Source organism: Aspergillus flavus, chromosome 2 (genome assembly GCF_009017415.1).
Source record: "Aspergillus flavus chromosome 2, complete sequence".
NCBI classification, from domain to species: domain Eukaryota; kingdom Fungi; phylum Ascomycota; class Eurotiomycetes; order Eurotiales; family Aspergillaceae; genus Aspergillus; species Aspergillus flavus.
The window spans coordinates 163,528-180,556 of NC_092409.1; the positions used below are offsets into that span (position 1 = coordinate 163,528).

Here is a 17,029-nt window from a genome sequence, read left to right on the forward strand (position 1 = left end):
TTGAAGTTTTAAGGTCAATTGATAATCTAGAGGAGTAATTGAGGACTTGTCTGGGTATAGGTTGAGAACACAGTGGGGGAGTTGAAAAGAGGATTATATATGTCGATGACGTCATGGATACCATGCCGTCACATGTGTCGGTGCCTGGTGATCGTTGTTGTTGCCTGGTGGCCTGATGGCACTCAGGCACTGGGTTTTTGTTACGTACCTGGGATTTTAGCCCCAATCTCTTTCAACACGCGTGTTCATTTTTCACGATAATCAGACAAGTCACAGCGACGATGACATTTCCTCCAGCCTCTGCTGGGCCCAATGCGGTTAGAGACTACATCTCTGACATTCTCCTCTTCAAGCATGACACAACTGCAGACTTTGCCAAAGAAGTAGCTAGTCGCTGGCAATTAGGTCGACCAAACGACCTGCGCCATGCATCCACTGGGACCTTCGAACGGGTTTTTGGAAAAGACATGGGGCATTTTCTATATCGAACAGTTCAAGAGGATATTAGGGAACAGTGGTACAACTCCACCGCCGGGGTGTTTAATTCGTGTATGTATTGATGGCTGTCACTGAGAGTGAGGATATTAATATCAGCTCAGGGCTGTTCATATTCTCCCTAGTGTTCTCCGCGTTCTTTCTCGTTAGAGCAACACGGACAAATTCATCTTCTACGAGTGCTGGTAAGCTCAATATATCTTCTCAATGCAAACATCGAAGCCCGGCATCGGCTGACTGTATAGCCTCCTTGCGCTACGCCGGCGCAGCATTCGGGCCACCGATGGTGTTCTGTGGAATTCAGGACCCGTACAGTCAATGGCAATTTCCTCGACTGTTCCTCGGTGGTATTGTAAGCTTCTTGACTGTTCTCGCGTTTCTGGTGGCTTCTATAGACCGGCGTATGGAGAAGCAGAAGGCAGACACAGAAGACAAAAAGCAGGGTGAAGTGAAACAGAAAGAGTAATATATCTGTGGCGTGGTTGTACAGCAAGACTATGCACTGGTGATCACTCAGCATGGTCTGAGGAATACTGGTTGTATATTAAAAATGCACTACATGCTCTAGACGCCATAGCCTAGTATGTATATGACTATCTAATGGAGAGAGAAAAAAATTCAGCTGTATACAAAAATTCAATATCTAGCACAGTGTCAGTAAATTAATTGAGTAAACCAGCAACAAGTCCTCCCCACGGCCCCACTTTTTTTCCCACGGCGCTCGCGGGGTCATCGCAAATCCAACAAAAATAGCATTCTGCATGACAGCATTGGCAGCATCAAGCAAAATGCCGGACTTTGAATACCAAAAACCCGTGATTCTCTCACGACGCACCTTGGTACGTATTACATCCTGACTAATGAGGAGAGTGCCATCTAACGATCAGGCATAGGACACCAAAGAAGCCGAATGGAAGAGATTAGTCAAGACAATCTATCGCGATCCTAATGGGGTGCAGAGAACCTGGGAATCTGCCGAGATGCAGGTAAAGTTCCTCCTTTGCCATGTGTTCAAAGCTTTGATGGAGCGAAGTAGCTGATTCAGTCGCACAGACTCGACCGGCGGACAGTGACTTCGACGGAGTCAGTATCGTGGCCACTTTGAACAAGCCAACGGGTCCGGAACTGGTCTTATTAAAACAGTACCGACCTGCTCTGGACAAGGTGGTCATTGAGATCCCCGGAGGCCTAATTGACCCCGGAGAGACCGCAGAGCAATGCGCGGTGCGGGAGCTCAAGGAGGAAACTGGTTTTGTGGGTGAGGTGGAAAGAATAAGCAGAACTCTGTTCAATTGTGAGTACTTCACCTGGCGTATCTCCCCTCACTATGTAATCTGTAACTAGGCCGCAGAAGAACTGACGCCCTGATAGCTCCCGGGTTCTGCAATAACAACTTCAAACTCGCTTATGTGAATGTGGACCTGTCTTTGCCGGAGAATCAGAACCCAAGCCCAGAGTTAGAGGAGGAAGAGTTTATCGAGGTCTTCACGCTCCCTATGAAGTCACTCTTTTTAGATATCAAGAGGCTCGAGAAAGAGGGCTTCGCCATCGAGACTCGGGTTGTTGCACTCGCGGAGGGTCTTGAGCTGGCCAGGAAATGGAACTTATGAGTAGTCAAAGAAACCTCGCATTCTCAGGGTAGATGTAGAAGCTTCACTTTGCGTCGAGCAGAACTGGCGTTGCCTGGGAAATTGACCGAATTGAGATCAATTGTGCATACATTGAATGTTTTACTTGTCCCATAATCTAGCTCTGAGCGGCATAGTATCCCATTCACAGCTATAGGTTAACTGGAAGACTACTGCCCTCTGGATGTACTTTACCCATAGCCCACACGTAATGAAACCTTGCAGATTTCGTGATAATCATAGGCTCACGACTGTGCGAGGCGTAAAATTCGAATGAGAAATAAACCCAAGAACCGATGCAATTTTAAAGCATACTTCATGTATTTTATTTTATTTTATTTTATTTTTTCCACTTGGGTGGCACTTTTGTGCTGCAAATCGAACGAACGGCATTTCCTCCGGGCAATTTATTCCGGTGGAATGAATTACCGAAAACAGTAACCCTTCCGGATGAAGGACAAAAAGTCTCTGGTGGAGCCCTATCCATCCATGCAATATAAGAAGGTCAATTAGCAGCCGCATGAATAGATAGTTTATCAGTTTCAGATTATAATTCTATAGTTTATTTACTACTACGGGATAACAACCATTGGATAATCTCTCAAGATGTCTTCCAACACGATCACCGTGACCCTCCACCAACTCGCAAAAATGATCGACCACTCCCTCCTGCACCCGACCATGACCGACGAAGACATTGTTGCTGGTCTGCAAATCGCCCGTGCGAGCAACGTTGCAACCGCCTGCGTGAAGCCATACCTCATCCCACTCGCCAAGAAAGAGCTCGCCGGCAGCGACGTCCTCGTTTGTCCGGTGATCGGGTTCCCCCATGGCAACAGCACAACGGAAATCAAAGTGATCGAGGCGACAGCAGCAGCCAAGGCAGGTGGCAACGAGATTGACATGGTCGTCAACGTGGGAAAAGTCCTTGGCGGCGATTGGGACTATGTGAAGGAAGAGATCCGTCAGATCAACGAAGCGGTTGTGGCTAATGGTGCCATTCTCAAGGTTATCTTTGAAAATGATTATCTCCAATCTCAGCATATCACTAGACTGTGTGAGATCTGCACGGAATTGAAAGTCGCCTTCGTTAAGACCTCCACCGGGTATGGCTTTGTCAAGCAGAAGGATGGATCATACAACTATCGTGGAGCGACGGTCAAGGATCTCAAGCTCATGAGGGAGAAATCGGGGAAGGATGTCCAGATTAAGGCAGCTGGGGGTGTGAGAACATTGGACGATTTACTGCATGTCATGAGCTTGGGTGTGACTCGAATTGGCGCCACAGCGACCGTGGCAATTTTGGAGGAAGCGAAAAAGCGTGGAATTGGCAACGAGCTGGTGGAAGTTTTCTTCAAGCCAATGGCCGAGGATAGCACAGGCGCGTATTGAGTTCCTGTCCATTGATAAATGTGAATAACCGCTTGAGCTTTCTTGTATGTTAAAAATAACACGAATCAGACGAATCAAGATTCCAGGCTTTTTCACGCCAGACTGGCCCTAAGCCATGTAGATACTAAGCCCAATGATGTCCTGTTTCGAGATAATCTGAGCGGATACTATAGCCACTTAAGGGGTTTCGTTGCCAAATAATGTTTTGTTAATTTAAGGTACTCAAGGTAATGTGAATTTGTTGAACTATCCGGTTAGATATTGAGGTGGTCATAAAGGTGGATTATTCTCCAAACCCCAGATCCATGTTTGCTCCAACATTGGGAAGCCTTCATCAGTAGGGGGACGGATAAGAGATGCATTATATGACTCTTCGGGATCCACTGATAGTCGAGGGGCGTACATAGACAGGGCTATTGAACGAAGCATTAGTGGCAGCAGTCAAGAAAAACCTTTGTTTTCATACCTTGATCAAAATCATAGATGGCCTCGGATAAAGCTGGATCTTCCATGTATTGCAGGGCGTTCTCGTTAGCCATGTTGAACGGGTACGTAGAATCAGCTGTTGGAATCTCCGATTGTTGGAGAGGAACGGGGCACGCTGTGTCGCCAGATGGCTGAATATCTGCTGCAGAAACCGGAGAATCTGATGGAGAGTCGATTTTTTCTATAGGTTGAGGATGCTCGATCCATCCACTGGCTGAATTGTTATCTTCGGTCTCTCTGGGCTCCGACAGCTCTATAGGCTTGGACACATCAAGCATCACACTCAGTTCCTTCTCCATCACGAGCCTCGCTAGGCGCTGAAGAATCTCGAGACCCTGTGCAGCAAGGACTGAGCGATCCTTGAGCTTCTCCTGAATACCCATGAGACGATGCATCCCAATCTTTGTATCGCGAGATTGTGGCCCCAGGGGGTCGATACTGCTGAGGATCCCTAGAGTTACACCCGCCGTGAACGTGTGGATACTGACGAAGGCCGCGGCATAGGTTTCCGATATGAGATCAACAATTGGACTCGAAGCAATTTCGGCCATGCTCATAGCTGCAGCTCGGCAAGTCTGCAGTGAAGACCGAAAAGGGCTCATGGTGTTTGGAGTTGACTCTGTGTAGTCCCTGGGTTCGGAGTTAGATGACTGGGAAACGACCTTATATGATAGCAACGGACGATGAACCAGGATCTTAGCATTTTCGTAAGCAAGTTTGAGGGTTAGTGCCTGAAGCTGATAAATATGATTCTCGAAAACAGGCCCCGATGCACCAATATCCCGATCCACTGCTTGTGGTGACGAGTAGCTAACATCTGCTGCAGCCATATTGTCCCAGCGTAGTCTGGAGGGAACCTCTGCAAGCCAATGTCGTAGCTTCGTATCAATTGTGCGTACCTTGTTGATAACGTGGAGCGGGTCCAAGGTTGAATGATGTAACCGTGAGCCTTCAGGGGAATCAAGACGGACGTTATACAATTCAGATAATGCATCCTTGGTAATAACAGATAATTTCGACATAAAATATTTATATGACAGCAGAGTCGCCTCACTCGTGAGTGGCTCTTCAAAGGAAGATGGTGATTGTCCAACCAGCGAGTTGAATGTCGGGTCCAGCGGCTCAACATCGCAGTCAGAGTCTTTGATACTCAGAGGGTAACCGTATGCCATCGAACAAAATGTTTCAATTTCATAGATGGCCCACCACCCTCGCTTTTTCGCTTCATTTTGCTTTCGCGCAGCAGTACTCTTCGATGATGACTGTTGGGGGCTCGAGGACCTTTTGCGATGAAGGCCAAGGGCCTGAGCGATGCGCAGCCCACAGCCGCATACCGGCCATGCCAGTCGAGGTGCACCGTGGTACAAGTAGTAGGTTCCGAGCAACACACACATCTCTACGACCTCTAGGGAGCCGACAGAAACTATGTCCAGTAGCCGTGTTCTCACGACAGAGAAAATTCGTTCTTTGAGTTTATCTGGGTCAATGCCATACGTGGCCAAGAGCTGCCGCCGATGGTCCCCGATGTACTGAAGACCAATAGCGATGACCATTAGAAACGTGCTAATGAATCCTAAATTTTGGGAAGAATTCGAGGTCCGCGAGATTGGTAGTCTGTAAAGTTTCGGCCATCGTCGCCGGAAGTCATCTTGGTGAAAAATGAGCATGAACCAGTGCACTCGGTCAAAATAGGTATCTACGAGCAGAGCTGCTGCTTGGTAGTCAGGTAAAAGGGATACCAGCTCTGCTACAGCTGATTGGGAGGAATAGGCCAAGGATCTGATCATTGGAGGCAGGCGGCTTGTTGCTGGTGAGGCACGGCCATTATTGGGATTCCTCGTCGGAGTTTCTTCCCCTGACGCGTCGGACACAAGGTCACCGAGCCCGGCTCCAGGAATAGCATTTGTTGCGGCCGAACCAGGAGCAGGTGCGTTGTGAAGATGGAATGCCTATGGAAGGGTCAGCCACCATCACAGCCCAACAAGAGCGATTGCGGGAATACCCCATCCACTAGGGCCATCGTGGAGCTAGAATTCCAGGTTTGATGGTTGCCCGACACTGGCCGTTGATCAACTGTCTCCCGTGTGTCTTCCCGGCCCACAGTACTTGGACAAACCGTAAGAGACCGAGGATGGAAATCACTACGCGCTGGTGATATAAACTCCACAGGTTCAACCATACAGATCCGTTTGGTAGCCGGCTCCGATTCCGGGGGTTGATCTTGTTGATAAACCCTCCACCGGGCAGGAGTCACCGGTTGGCAGTCAACGGCCGCCCTTCTACACAACGTGCATGGGCGGGTTGTATCACACTATACTAGCGCGTCACTCAACGCAAATCGACTGTTATCAGGGGGAGGCTTACCTTTAGTTTCTGGCGTCGACATCTTTGACAAGCACTCGAGACCTTCTTTTTGGAACTACCAGCCATGGTAATCGATCAATATGTGCTTGCTTCGCATAGGGAAGAGTTATGGAGTTTTAGCTTAGATATTGAACCAAATTGGTGCTGAGAGTGCACATTTCGACGTGATAGACAAACCAAATATGTGCTGCATTAAAACGCCCGGAACCGGAAGAATATATTGATCCTCTTTAATGCCAGATATATTAGGCGCCGTAATATGGATGCCTTAATTCATCGCTGATAGTTGCTATTGGAGACCGTTAATTATACATCTTATTGGATATTGATGTTTGATAATATACTCTGAGAGAGTATTTTGGGAGGTAATACTGAGTCCATATCACCAGTAGTAGTAATGGCGTTGACACAATTGCACCTGAAAAATAAAAATATCGACACACAAGCCAACATCTAGACCAATATAAACAACAACAATAGGAAAGAGACTTGGAGTAATAGAATAAATAAAGCGCACTAACTTCCTATAAGAGACTATAATAACACCCGCAATTGATAATTATTAACCAGGTAAAGGTTTCTTTCGAAATAGATTTAAGACTGAGAATCAAATGGAAAGTAGTACAATATGTGAAGCCTTAATTGCCCTGCTTCTAGGACCAACCTACTTCACTGGATATGCGAGAATCATTTTCTAACGTGCGAGCCTTCACCTCGGTATGGCATTGGATGAGAATCAGAAAGCTCTACACAAGGAGCCGTTGGCTTGTTGGACCCATGCCTCGCTACCCACACAATGATGGCACCAGCGAACGTGATCTGGATCATACTTTGGTTTGATTGCATAGAGACGGGAATAATTGGCCCCAAAGGGAGATCACTGCCAGTTCGGCTCGTAGCGGTTTGCCTATCCAATATGTTGCATGTAATGTTATGGTGGCTGACATAGCGTAGGCTTTTGTAATAATGTGTAAAGTTGTCTTAAGTTACTAAATCCCCTTGAGTGAAAATTCAACATCTTTAGTATTCAAAATCCGGGTTAGGAAATATTAATAATCGTTTCCCCTTATCCACTCATCGTAAAGCAACTCCTCCGCCGAGGGTCGTTCTTCCGGCGGCCAAGCCAACATTTTCCGCATTAAACGTAAGAATTGCTCCTTTTCTTCCCCGTCGAGCTGCTTCTCACGAAGCTCGAGCGACTGGCCATGGATGGAAACAGAGCCTCTCCAGTTTCCTGTAGTACATAAGCTCGGCACTAGGCATTATAAGCCTTAAATGGAAGACGATCATGCAGGCACCTACCATTTTCGTCCCAGTAATCTGCACATTCCGGGCTTCGGTTACGGAATTCTTGGGGAGGGGACCCAAGGCAAGATGTCATTTCCGCAAATCGTTGCATCTTGTCAAGCTCCCCCATGTTCTCGCTCCGAAATACGTGTGAACCTTGGAATATCGTCCATATCTGATTTAAAAAAAAAATTAGCGAAACGTCTGATTGCAGGGATAGGTTGAATCACGGTTTGACCAAAGCCCCATATATCGACTTTGTTGTTCCAGTCAAGGCCAAGTATTACTTCCGGTGCCCTGTATAACGAAGGCATAATGGTTCCCTTGTGGCTCTGGCCCAAGCGCGCTTCTCCTAAATCTGAGAGCAGCGGTTCTCCGTCGGTCAGAAACATAGGACGAGAGAGATAGATGATGCGGTCTCCATCTTGTTTCCGAGGGGATGGCGAAGACAGCTCATCCCGCTCCAAAATAGTTAGAACAGATTCATCCTCCACTCCCGCCAAGATGTTATTCGGATGGATATCTATAATTCTGTTTGCCTTGAGTAACATGAAAAAGGAGATCTCTGAACGTACCTGTATGGATGATGTTTGCTTGATGGAGATAATCTAGAGCAAGAAGAATATTTCGGACCATGGCTCTGAGAAGTGGAACAGTCAGTGTTTCCCCGGGAAGACACTGCATGCAGTCGCTCATGTCAAGGCCCGCAGGGGGGTAGAGGAGGCAAGTATGAGTGCCATGAGGTCCAATTACTTCAAATGAATCGCTGATGAGTCGGACGAATCTCTGCCCAGGGTGGTCATCCTTGTTTACTCGGAGATGTTCAACAACAGCAATTTCTGGTAGTTTCCTCTTGCTCCTGACATGGACTTTCAGCACTAAGTAACGATGTTCCCTATTCAAATTAGTAGCACAGTGTATAAATAGGCATTGAAAACCTACCAAAGATCGCGACAGAGCCATATAGTTGAGGCTGATCCATACCCAAGCTTCGTAAGGACCTGGTAACGAGACTGAAATATCTCTCCGATGCGCACTGGATAGTACCTCTCCGCAATATAGTGAGGTAGCGTTTCCTCTTCAACATTTCCAGAAGAATCTAGCTCTCTAGACGCGTGATTTGAAAACACGCGTGGTTGTGATATGCTGCTCATCTGCTTCGATCTCCCTTGCAAAGGACGAAAACTCTGGTAGTTCCGATAAGACTGAGATTCAAAAAACGGCATCAAGCCTTGAAAGTGCGTTTTCGACAGGCGAATCGACTTTCTGAGTGTTAGAGTGATGAGATTTTGCCATCTCTGCGGACAAGACATTGTTAGTTTGCAGTTTGAGAATGATGCATGTCGTGGTTAGGCTGAGTGAGCGCCCATACCGCGATCCCCACTTTTATCAGGTGCTTAGGTGTCATTGGCTAATATCGAAGCAGTGTATCTATTGCTCAATTAACCCATGTACCACAATGTGTACTATCTATGAACCTCCCTTTCTTTGCTAGGGAGGGGTCTAAGGGCTAATTGCAAAATAGAAATATAGTCACCTTCCATTGAATTGCTCTATATCTGAGAACGGCTATCAGTAACCAGGCCAAACCTTTAAAAACCCGATAGATCCTAATTACCACATCCATTTAGTCCTATAACGCCACCGGGTTTAATGTAGGAGCAGCTACCAGTCGCATTGGTCGCGGTTCCATTCGAGCCATGCGCGAGGGAAAAGTCCTCGAAGGCGATGTTATAGCATGGGTAGCGTTTTGAGCAGGAAACTGAACCGCTCTTTGAGTTACTGATATAGCCAGTGAAGTTCACAAAAGTCACGTCAGAAACCAACATCTTGGATGTGCCTGCATAAGAGCCTAGTAGTCCCAGCAGGAAGAGTTAGCATATTGGCAAAAATGATCGTTTATTTCAGGTGAGCGAAAAGAGAAACATCAAGCCACATACCATTATCGCCACTATTTTGGTTGATGCTGGCACCAGCCGAGGATCCCTCAACATGAAAGTTTTCGAAGCGAATATTAGTGACGTTTCCACTGGGAGAAAGAAAATACACGGTTAGAGGAATAACTATGCGGGTTGCGGCCCAGGAGACAACAATAAGGGGGTTCTTACCATCCTCCTCCTCGTGGCTTCCCACCGCTCTCGTACCATCCATTCTTGGAGGGATCTTGCGGTACAAGCTCACCCACCCATGTTTTTACATACGCAGCATTCTTCATGTCCTCATTGTAGGACAGGATGTGCACATCGCGCATGATGATGTCCTTTACCGAACTGTCCTCGAGATACTGGCCAAGACTACCAATAGCCGGCCCGTTGCCACCATGAATGGTAACCTAAAGCCCGTTTAATTGATGTCAGAAACTGTGTCTCCCTTTTCTTTTTTTTTTTTTTTTTTTTTTTTTTTCTTTTCTTCCCCCCCCCCCCCCAACTCATCCATTATGATCCTGCAATGAGGGTAGCGACTCACGTTCTGCATATAAATCCCATACGATCGGGGCTTAATGGCAATGGCATCATCACCACCTAGAAGAACGGTTAGTGAGTTCTACTATTGGCTTCGCCAAGCCCTGATTATGGCCTCAAAATGCACTTGCCTTGGTATATAAAGTTGGTCAGGGAGATATTGCGCGAATCCATAGTGTCAAACCCATCGGTGTTCTGAACCCAATTCGTGCCCCAGGGGGCATTGACGGCGGTCGAGTTAACGACAATGTCGTCGAACTTTGAATTCGTCCCGTTTATGATGAAGAGTGCCCACAGCGGAGAATCTATGATCGAAACTGCGCATCCAGAATGGTTAGAAATTATCATAGGTTGTTCCTCGGTACAGAGAAAGGACTCCCTTGGGCCACCTACAGTGCTCAACATGTAGGTCAGTCACGTTCCATGGAGTGAAGGCCATCGGTCGGCCAGGTTGTGTGAAAGTCTTCTCCACATTGTACCACGAATTCCCCGAGCCATCGATTCCACCAGTGCCATGCCCATTGATATGGATTCGCTGCCCACTGAGAGCAAAGGCGGTCCAGTGGTTCTGGAATTCGATCCAATAGGTGTTATTACGCCACTTTCCTATATCATCGGAGAAGAGCCATCTGCCTTTCCAGTCCACTGTGACATCCGTGACGACTGGGTTGAGCTTCTGTGCAATCCAATACGTATGGCCTTCGGGGAAGACGATCCGGCCACCATGGTTGCATTCTTTGAACGCAGCCAAGATCTGTGGGACGTCATCTTGCTTGTCTCCTACAGGTATCACGGTACAGGTTTTGCCGGTGTTCTTAGGTGCCACTGGACTTCCGGCCCATGGAGGCACCGAGAGATCGCTTGTGCTCGCGACGGACTTAGGAAGCGCCAGAAACAAGGCCGCAGCGCTGAGCTGCATCACCCAGTCGGAGAAAATCATCCTGATGTAACAACCCGGATTTTGGATTCCCAGAGAGCAAATTTTGGGTGAGGTTGAAGGCAAGATTTGGATCCATGGTGTTTTAAAATCAATAAAGATTTAGCCCTCTCTAAAAGTGGATTCTGAATGGTGGAAAACCCGGGGTAAATCACCCCGAGCTCACTGACTTGGATCGGCAGGCTTATTCCCCTCAAGCGCTTTCAGGCCCCGATCTTGATGATCTCATATTCACTCTTCCCGGCTTTCCCCGCAATCGATTCTTAGCTAAACCCGGGGGTCGGGGAGGGGTCCTAGATCTTGAACCCGAACACGCCCCAAAACACACTCTAGCCCCTTCGTCAACCAGTGGTTTCTGGAGGTTGGGGTAAAGTTCAGGGACTATAGTATTAGCGAGCACCAACAAAGATCGGGAATGGATCCGACGCTCCAACTCGTGGTCGTTATCAGGGCTCTTTAAGGACCCGTGCGCCCCAACCACCTTCCACCTGGCTGGATAAGTTACTCTTTTTGGTAATATTTCCAACTTCTCGGCTTCCCCACACGGGCCCCCGGAAGCAATTGCCTCGCATGTCAAAAGACAAGGGACAAGCAACATATACGAAGCCATCTTGTGACGAAACTGATTCTTCTCCAAGATATAAGATACCTATCTATCGCTTCCATGGACCAGAGTAATACATGTTACCGTTCGTATAGGTAGTACTAAGTTATAAATCCAATTGCATATTATCGAACATGTCCGACTCCTTTGATACATCCAAGTACAGCGACGAAGTCCAGAAGGTGTCCAAGGATACCCCGCTGGAGGAAATTCTGTACCTTCTCAAGCGTGATGGCGGGGTATTTGTGAAGAATTTAATCCCGGAAGAAGATGTCCATAAGGCATTCAACGAGGTAAAGGATCGCCTGGATAACGACGTGGAATGGGACGGCACATTCTTCCCAGGTAAGCATGAAATGGGATACCTCGGCATACACATACATTGCTTGGGGCTAATATCATGTGTAAGCGCAAACTCAACGGGCTCCCTCACTAATTGCACGGAGCCCTACTTACACTAAGACGCAATTGATGAACCCCCTTTTCCGCAAGGTCTGTGAGCATTTTCTGACAACGCGGAGCTGGTTTTGGTGGGGGGATGAAAAGAAAGAGTCCGTATCAAAGCCCTATGTGCATTCCTGCACAGCAATGAGAATTGGTCCCGGTGGTAAGGCGCAGCCATTGCACCGCGATGACTATATCGCTCATCGCTATCATACCGAGATCGACAAATGGGATGATGCTCGTGACATGGATCGCGAGTCGGCCGTTGGACTGTTTGTGGCTGGTTGCAGAATTACCAAGGAGAACGGGGGTACCCAGTTCATTCCCCGGAGCCACCTTTGGTAACTTCCAAAGAGACGTCCCCACCGTGCTAGACACGGTTCATCTGACAAGTAAACAGGGGCACTGATCGCACTACTCCACCTCGCGTTGATCAATGTATTTTCGCCGACATGGAGAAGGGCGATGGCTTCATTATGTTGGCGTCTGCCTTTCACGGCGGAGGTTCAAATGTCACCGAAGACGAGTATCGCCTGGCTTTCGCTACTTTCATCACGCGTGGATTTCTGCGACAGGAGGAGAACCAATTCTTAGCCGTGCCGCAGGACGTGGCGCGGACTTACGACCGTGATATTCAAGAGTACATGGGATATTACATGAGTGATCCCGCCTGTGGCTACTATGAGCAGATGGATCCGATATACCATCTTCGACCTGAACTCTTGAAGGACGCCAGACCCACCGATTTTTAAATGGCATGCTGTTAAGTTAAGAGATCTCAACCTCGTGTTGAGTCTCTGCAGATGCGACATTTTTTTGTATGGTAAACTGGTAGCACATTATGAAATGAACATCTATATCGAGCTTGTGATTATCATTCATTCTCTATTTCGGGTATTTTGAACTTTCCAACATGCAGATATCGGAACCGCGTCTAGATTCTAGTCTACTGAAACTAGGTCAGCAGTTTTAGGAGTTTCGATTACGAATACCTGGGACAATGTGAAGGTCTTCTGGATCCTCCTTGCCTAAATTGTTTTACCACAGCGACGATCTCTTGGCAGTGCGTTGATCAAAGGACGTCTCTCAGAGCGCGGAAGCATACGGCTATGCGTGTTTCGCATCTTGAGGGTGACTGGATCAAAGGAACGAACAACGAGAATGCTCCAATTCCAAGCCTTAAACATGTAACTTCTCCACTAAAACTGAGTTGGGTTGCTTACCCCATGCGGTAATGCGCCCAACCAGTTAACCAAAAGGGGATTGGCATCTCCTCTTACCTCCGCATCATAGTTCTCCAAAAATAAAAGACGCTTACTTCGCTGCAGTTATATTCCCCAACATCATTCTATAGTTTTACCTTGGTATCCCCCTTCTTTGAAAGACCTGTAACTGTGAACATTTCATTTTCTTCTCACCTATTGACGTCAATAACATGTCAACCAACGGTCAGAGCAGTCGGCAGTTACCGAGCCTGTCCTCAAATCTGATCGGTAAAACAGCCATTGTAACGGGCTCATCCCGGTATGTTGATTATTTGCTCGAGGTTTGGAGATATAATATGGCTAATCAGCCGCAGGGGCATCGGTGCAGGTATTGCACTCGAGCTTGGCCGCAGAGGTGCTGCAGTCATTATAACATATACTAGTGAGAAATCGCTTCCCTCAGCAGTCTCAGTGTCTCGCGCGATTGAAGGGACAGGGTCAGGGGGTAAGGGGGTTCTAGTACAGGCCGATATCACCTCCGCGACAGATCGACAGACGCTCATCGACGCAGCTGTGGAAGTGAGCCCGAACAAAACTATCGACATACTAGTTCATAATGCGGGTAATGGAGATGACTGCTATCTAAAAGATATTTCCGAGGAATTTTTCGAAACGCTAGTGAATGTGAATTTGAAAGGTATGTGCAGCAGGCCATGAGAAGGCTTAAAACGACAAGGCTGATGATTGGGCTCTTGGATGGCCTCGCCATCGCACAGCTCCGGTGTTCCTTACCCAAGCCGCCGTGCCTCACATGCCTCGAGGCGGAAGAATAGTGCTCATTACATCTGCTGCTGCTCGTATGGGTGTTGCCGAAACCACAGTGTATGCGGCCAACAAGGCTGGTGTAGAAGCGTTCGCGAGGGTTTGGGCTACTGAGCTTGGTCAATCTCATGGAATTACCGTCAATTGCGTGAGTCCAGGCCCAATTGCCACAGATCAGTTTCATAACAGTTCTCCGGAATTCAAGCAAGCATTGCAACCGATGATCGAAAGTACACCGGCTGAGGCACGAATGGGAGAGGTCGAAGACATTGTACCTCTGGTGAGGTAAGGAATTGCCACTATTTCTTTTTTTATTACACCGACATCTGAGGCTGACATGTTAAATAGCTTTCTTTGCTCCGAAGAATCGCGCTGGGTAACTGGGAGTGTCCTTAGTGGAACGGGCGGACTGCTGCTCTTCTAGGCCATGGCAATAGTAACGTGGCGCATATAGTTCAGGCAGATAGTATCCACCGCTACGAATACCAAAGAAAAATGATGATAGAATCTCAGATAGTCTGAGAATAACAATAAGAACAAGACAAGCAAAAAAGGGAAACCGAAGTTGTTCTAGAGGTCCATTTAATGTTATCAACCGTAGAGCACACCTGTCTTCAGTTTTCGGAGCTGAGCCAAGTTATAATCGTAGAGCTTCTTCTCCACAAGGATTAGTAGCCTGATCCTCACGTGGGCTGGAAGAGTATTTATTGCGTTGATCGCTGCTTTCTCCACTTAGCTTGCACCGACGTTCACGCGAAGCCTTCGTCACCCAGCATTCTTGCAGTTTCTCGCCATGATATCACGGACTAGTAAGTGAGATTTGACTGCATTAACTGACTTGGTATCTGCTAAACCTATTGATCACCCGATTAGATCCTGCCTGCGGTACCTGCCGGAAGAAGTGCCGCAAATGTGACCGCGCTCGCCCGGTCTGCAACAGATGTCGGGTGAAAGGTCTCCACTGCGAAGGCTATCCCCCGCGGTTTCTTTTCTTCCAAGATCAACTTAATTCAAAAGGCCATGAACAGAATAATCCTATGCTCTCATCTAGTGAGTAATCTCCAAGTAGTATGATACTCTATGCATAGTATACTGTCAATACTGACGATGAAAGCCTAGGCCAAGAGACGCGGTCAAACTTCACGACAACCATTAACGGACAGTCTGGAAATACTTACAATCAAAAGAAAAGAACACGTCGGTCGAACCTGTCACAGCGGAAGCCAGATAATGCTTCAAATGCGACTACAGCAAGCAACAATGTGATAGGTCCCACTAGAACCTTGTCCTTGCTTCATGAGATTTTAACACTTGTCTGAGACTGAAAATCTCCTCAGTTACTGTGAGTTTCGAAGACTTTAACCAAAAAATGCGTTTCTTATTCTAATTGGACCCAGTTGATAAGACTTTATGAAGGGCACTGATAATTGAAACCGACGATCTGCACAATCCATTTCGAGGCTATATCCTTCCCCTTGTATACCAGGACATTGGAATTTTACATGCTGTGCTGGGCCTCACTATGTGTCACATAGTCTCATCCAGTAGGAAGGAGACTGAAAATAGAAGCGTCGCCAGAACGATAGAGCATCAACTATCCGCAGTACAGTCCCTCAGCTCGCTCTTGATGAAAGAAGAGATATACGGCCTCACAGATGATGAACAGGACGTATTGCTGGCGGTTGTGGCTCTACTAGTTCTGTATAATGTAAGCATTGGTTCCTACTCACAATATCTAAAACGCAGAGGAATGTTTGGAGACTGATGGTGACAACAGATCTGTGAGACTGGGGTGTCGTCTCATGGAGTACATCTTACCGGGGCTGGTTATACATGCGGAAAGCTCGCCCGGCAGCCCAAGGTTATTACATCGCCACGAACAACATTTCTTCTAACAGCCCTAGGTTGGTAAGTCTCGCCACCCATCGATCGTACCCAACCTACTTTAACCATCAGAAAGGCTAGACGTACTCCGAGCATTCAGCGGCGCGGAAAAGTTAGCCTACAGTGACAACGTCCGCAGGTGCAGCTTAGAAGCCGACCACTTCAACCTGGAGACTCTAGTGGGGTGTCCAGTGGAACTGCCTTACGAGATAGGATGTGTTATCACGGCAGGAAGCAGTATATGGACGGAACGATGTCCGGTGATTCCTTTCAGGACCTACTGGACGGTGCGGAACAATTCTTTCGCGTCTGGGACCCTCAGAGTATCGCCTTTCCGAGTGGAGATCCGGAGTGGATACAGCCCGCAGAAGCCTACCGCCATGTCTATATTATCAGGGTACTGCGATTCCCAGATACATGGGCTATCCCTTGTGAGGATGAACGAATCCAGTCGTCCGTTCGTTCAATCCTTGATGCCTCAGCGGAAATTTCGACCGACTCAGCGTTTTTCAAAAGGTTATTGTTCCCTCTGTTCATAGCTGCTACAGAAACATCTATACCTCACCAAAAAACGATATATCGAGTTCTGTATGCGTGAGATCAAAAGGTCAACTGGTTTCCCTCACCCGGCTATGAAAGAACTGCTCAACAGAGTTTGGGACGAACGGCACCGACAGGCAGACAGACCAGGGAATATTCCGTGGATGGAATTTGTAAGCTGATTCCCCTTTTGATACTACACGCGCTAACTCTACGAAGACCTGTTCAAGGGATCTAGTCCGCTAGTACGACTATTTGATTGTTTGATGATAACAGTTCAAAACTCTACCTGCTAATCTATGCAGGTCAGACCCTCCGCCATCATAACTAGACAACAGATTGCTACGATACTAGCTTTACACAGCCTTGGTATTTAAGCCGTTCTCGAGCTTCTCTGAAAGGACATAGAGGACAGCTTCGGGTCGGATATTGTTATTTTATGCTCTGGTTGAAGCCAGAAACAACCTGTATTCGGCATC

The 17,029-nt window shown here is 47.5% G+C and overlaps 10 protein-coding genes across 10 annotated transcripts; 6 read left to right on the top strand and 4 right to left on the bottom strand.

The window, feature by feature from the left end:
• The first annotated feature begins 56 nt into the window (after positions 1–56).
• On the top strand, positions 57–1,173 carry F9C07_2276674 (uncharacterized protein). The gene is made up of 3 exons (XM_041289248.2): positions 57–549; positions 600–680; positions 741–1,173. The coding sequence occupies exons 1-3, from the start codon at positions 282–284 to the stop codon at positions 959–961; spliced, it is 570 nt and encodes a 189-aa protein (XP_041141900.1). The 5' UTR covers positions 57–281; the 3' UTR covers positions 962–1,173.
• On the top strand, positions 1,174–2,442 carry F9C07_2276675 (putative UDP/ADP-sugar pyrophosphatase). Its single transcript, XM_071510189.1, has 4 exons — positions 1,174–1,334; positions 1,389–1,481; positions 1,549–1,789; positions 1,867–2,442. Exons 1-4 carry the CDS (start codon positions 1,257–1,259, stop codon positions 2,103–2,105), a joined length of 651 nt encoding a protein of 216 aa, XP_071363439.1. The 5' UTR covers positions 1,174–1,256; the 3' UTR covers positions 2,106–2,442.
• A 68-nt stretch (positions 2,443–2,510) lies between these two features.
• Positions 2,511–6,526, bottom strand: F9C07_2276676 (fungal-specific transcription factor). The gene is made up of 4 exons (XM_041289240.2): positions 6,366–6,526; positions 6,004–6,312; positions 3,982–5,950; positions 2,511–3,928 (listed from the first exon to the last, which is right to left on the bottom strand). Exons 1-4 carry the CDS (start codon positions 6,429–6,431, stop codon positions 3,786–3,788), a joined length of 2,487 nt encoding a protein of 828 aa, XP_041141903.1. The 5' UTR covers positions 6,432–6,526; the 3' UTR covers positions 2,511–3,785.
• On the top strand, positions 2,730–3,515 carry F9C07_9434 (deoxyribose-phosphate aldolase; the record flags this gene model as incomplete). The annotated part of the gene is made up of 1 exon (XM_041284521.1): positions 2,730–3,515. One exon carries the CDS (start codon positions 2,730–2,732, stop codon positions 3,513–3,515), a length of 786 nt encoding a protein of 261 aa, XP_041141902.1.
• An 84-nt stretch (positions 6,527–6,610) lies between the features above and the next one.
• F9C07_9436 (uncharacterized protein) lies at positions 6,611–7,193 on the bottom strand (the record flags this gene model as incomplete). The annotated part of the gene is made up of 4 exons (XM_071511905.1): positions 6,611–6,654; positions 6,710–6,783; positions 6,809–6,889; positions 7,159–7,193. The coding sequence occupies 4 exons, from the start codon at positions 7,191–7,193 to the stop codon at positions 6,611–6,613; spliced, it is 234 nt and encodes a 77-aa protein (XP_071363440.1).
• Positions 7,194–7,414: 221 nt separating this feature from the next.
• F9C07_2224840 (kinase-like domain-containing protein) lies at positions 7,415–8,965 on the bottom strand (the record flags this gene model as incomplete). Its single annotated transcript, XM_071509757.1, has 5 exons — positions 7,415–7,599; positions 7,668–7,827; positions 7,883–8,175; positions 8,228–8,547; positions 8,595–8,965. The coding sequence occupies 5 exons, from the start codon at positions 8,963–8,965 to the stop codon at positions 7,415–7,417; spliced, it is 1,329 nt and encodes a 442-aa protein (XP_071363441.1).
• Positions 8,966–9,262: 297 nt separating this feature from the next.
• On the bottom strand, positions 9,263–11,054 carry F9C07_2197502 (galacturan 1,4-alpha-galacturonidase C; the record flags this gene model as incomplete). The annotated part of the gene is made up of 6 exons (XM_071509406.1): positions 9,263–9,504; positions 9,593–9,681; positions 9,761–9,984; positions 10,119–10,174; positions 10,246–10,431; positions 10,508–11,054. The coding sequence occupies 6 exons, from the start codon at positions 11,052–11,054 to the stop codon at positions 9,263–9,265; spliced, it is 1,344 nt and encodes a 447-aa protein (XP_071363442.1).
• A 735-nt stretch (positions 11,055–11,789) lies between these two features.
• F9C07_9439 (phytanoyl-CoA dioxygenase family protein) lies at positions 11,790–12,851 on the top strand (the record flags this gene model as incomplete). The annotated part of the gene is made up of 3 exons (XM_041289223.1): positions 11,790–12,000; positions 12,065–12,440; positions 12,500–12,851. 3 exons carry the CDS (start codon positions 11,790–11,792, stop codon positions 12,849–12,851), a joined length of 939 nt encoding a protein of 312 aa, XP_041141905.1.
• Positions 12,852–13,534: 683 nt separating this feature from the next.
• F9C07_9440 (putative short-chain dehydrogenase) lies at positions 13,535–14,550 on the top strand (the record flags this gene model as incomplete). The annotated part of the gene is made up of 4 exons (XM_041289224.1): positions 13,535–13,623; positions 13,679–14,001; positions 14,081–14,411; positions 14,475–14,550. The coding sequence occupies 4 exons, from the start codon at positions 13,535–13,537 to the stop codon at positions 14,548–14,550; spliced, it is 819 nt and encodes a 272-aa protein (XP_041141906.1).
• A 369-nt stretch (positions 14,551–14,919) lies between these two features.
• On the top strand, positions 14,920–16,608 carry F9C07_2217051 (uncharacterized protein; the record flags this gene model as incomplete). The annotated part of the gene is made up of 7 exons (XM_071509681.1): positions 14,920–14,935; positions 15,000–15,176; positions 15,246–15,411; positions 15,543–15,834; positions 15,904–16,034; positions 16,087–16,189; positions 16,249–16,608. The coding sequence occupies 7 exons, from the start codon at positions 14,920–14,922 to the stop codon at positions 16,606–16,608; spliced, it is 1,245 nt and encodes a 414-aa protein (XP_071363443.1).
• Between the last annotated feature and the right edge of the window lie 421 nt (positions 16,609–17,029).

What these genes read in the sequence shown, in the direction of transcription:
- F9C07_2276674 (XM_041289248.2), top strand. Translation starts at nt 282, where the DNA reads ATGACATTTCCTCCAGCCTCTGCTGGGCCCAATGCGGTTAGAGACTAC. An exon ending in CGCCGGGGTGTTTAATTCGT is followed by an intron (nt 550 to 599) that starts GTATGTATTGAT and finishes ATATCAGCTCAG; the next exon opens with GGCTGTTCATATTCTCCCTA. An exon ending in TTCATCTTCTACGAGTGCTG is followed by an intron (nt 681 to 740) that starts GTAAGCTCAATA and finishes CTGACTGTATAG; the next exon opens with CCTCCTTGCGCTACGCCGGC.
- F9C07_2276675 (XM_071510189.1), top strand. Translation starts at nt 1,257, where the DNA reads ATGACAGCATTGGCAGCATCAAGCAAAATGCCGGACTTTGAATACCAA. An exon ending in TTCTCTCACGACGCACCTTG is followed by an intron (nt 1,335 to 1,388) that starts GTACGTATTACA and finishes GATCAGGCATAG; the next exon opens with GACACCAAAGAAGCCGAATG. An exon ending in GGGAATCTGCCGAGATGCAG is followed by an intron (nt 1,482 to 1,548) that starts GTAAAGTTCCTC and finishes TCAGTCGCACAG; the next exon opens with ACTCGACCGGCGGACAGTGA.
- F9C07_2276676 (XM_041289240.2), bottom strand. Translation starts at nt 6,431, where the DNA reads ATGGCTGGTAGTTCCAAAAAGAAGGTCTCGAGTGCTTGTCAAAGATGT. An exon ending in GTCGACGCCAGAAACTAAAG is followed by an intron (nt 6,313 to 6,365) that starts GTAAGCCTCCCC and finishes GCGCTAGTATAG; the next exon opens with TGTGATACAACCCGCCCATG. An exon ending in CGATGGCCCTAGTGGATGGG is followed by an intron (nt 5,951 to 6,003) that starts GTATTCCCGCAA and finishes ACCCTTCCATAG; the next exon opens with GCATTCCATCTTCACAACGC.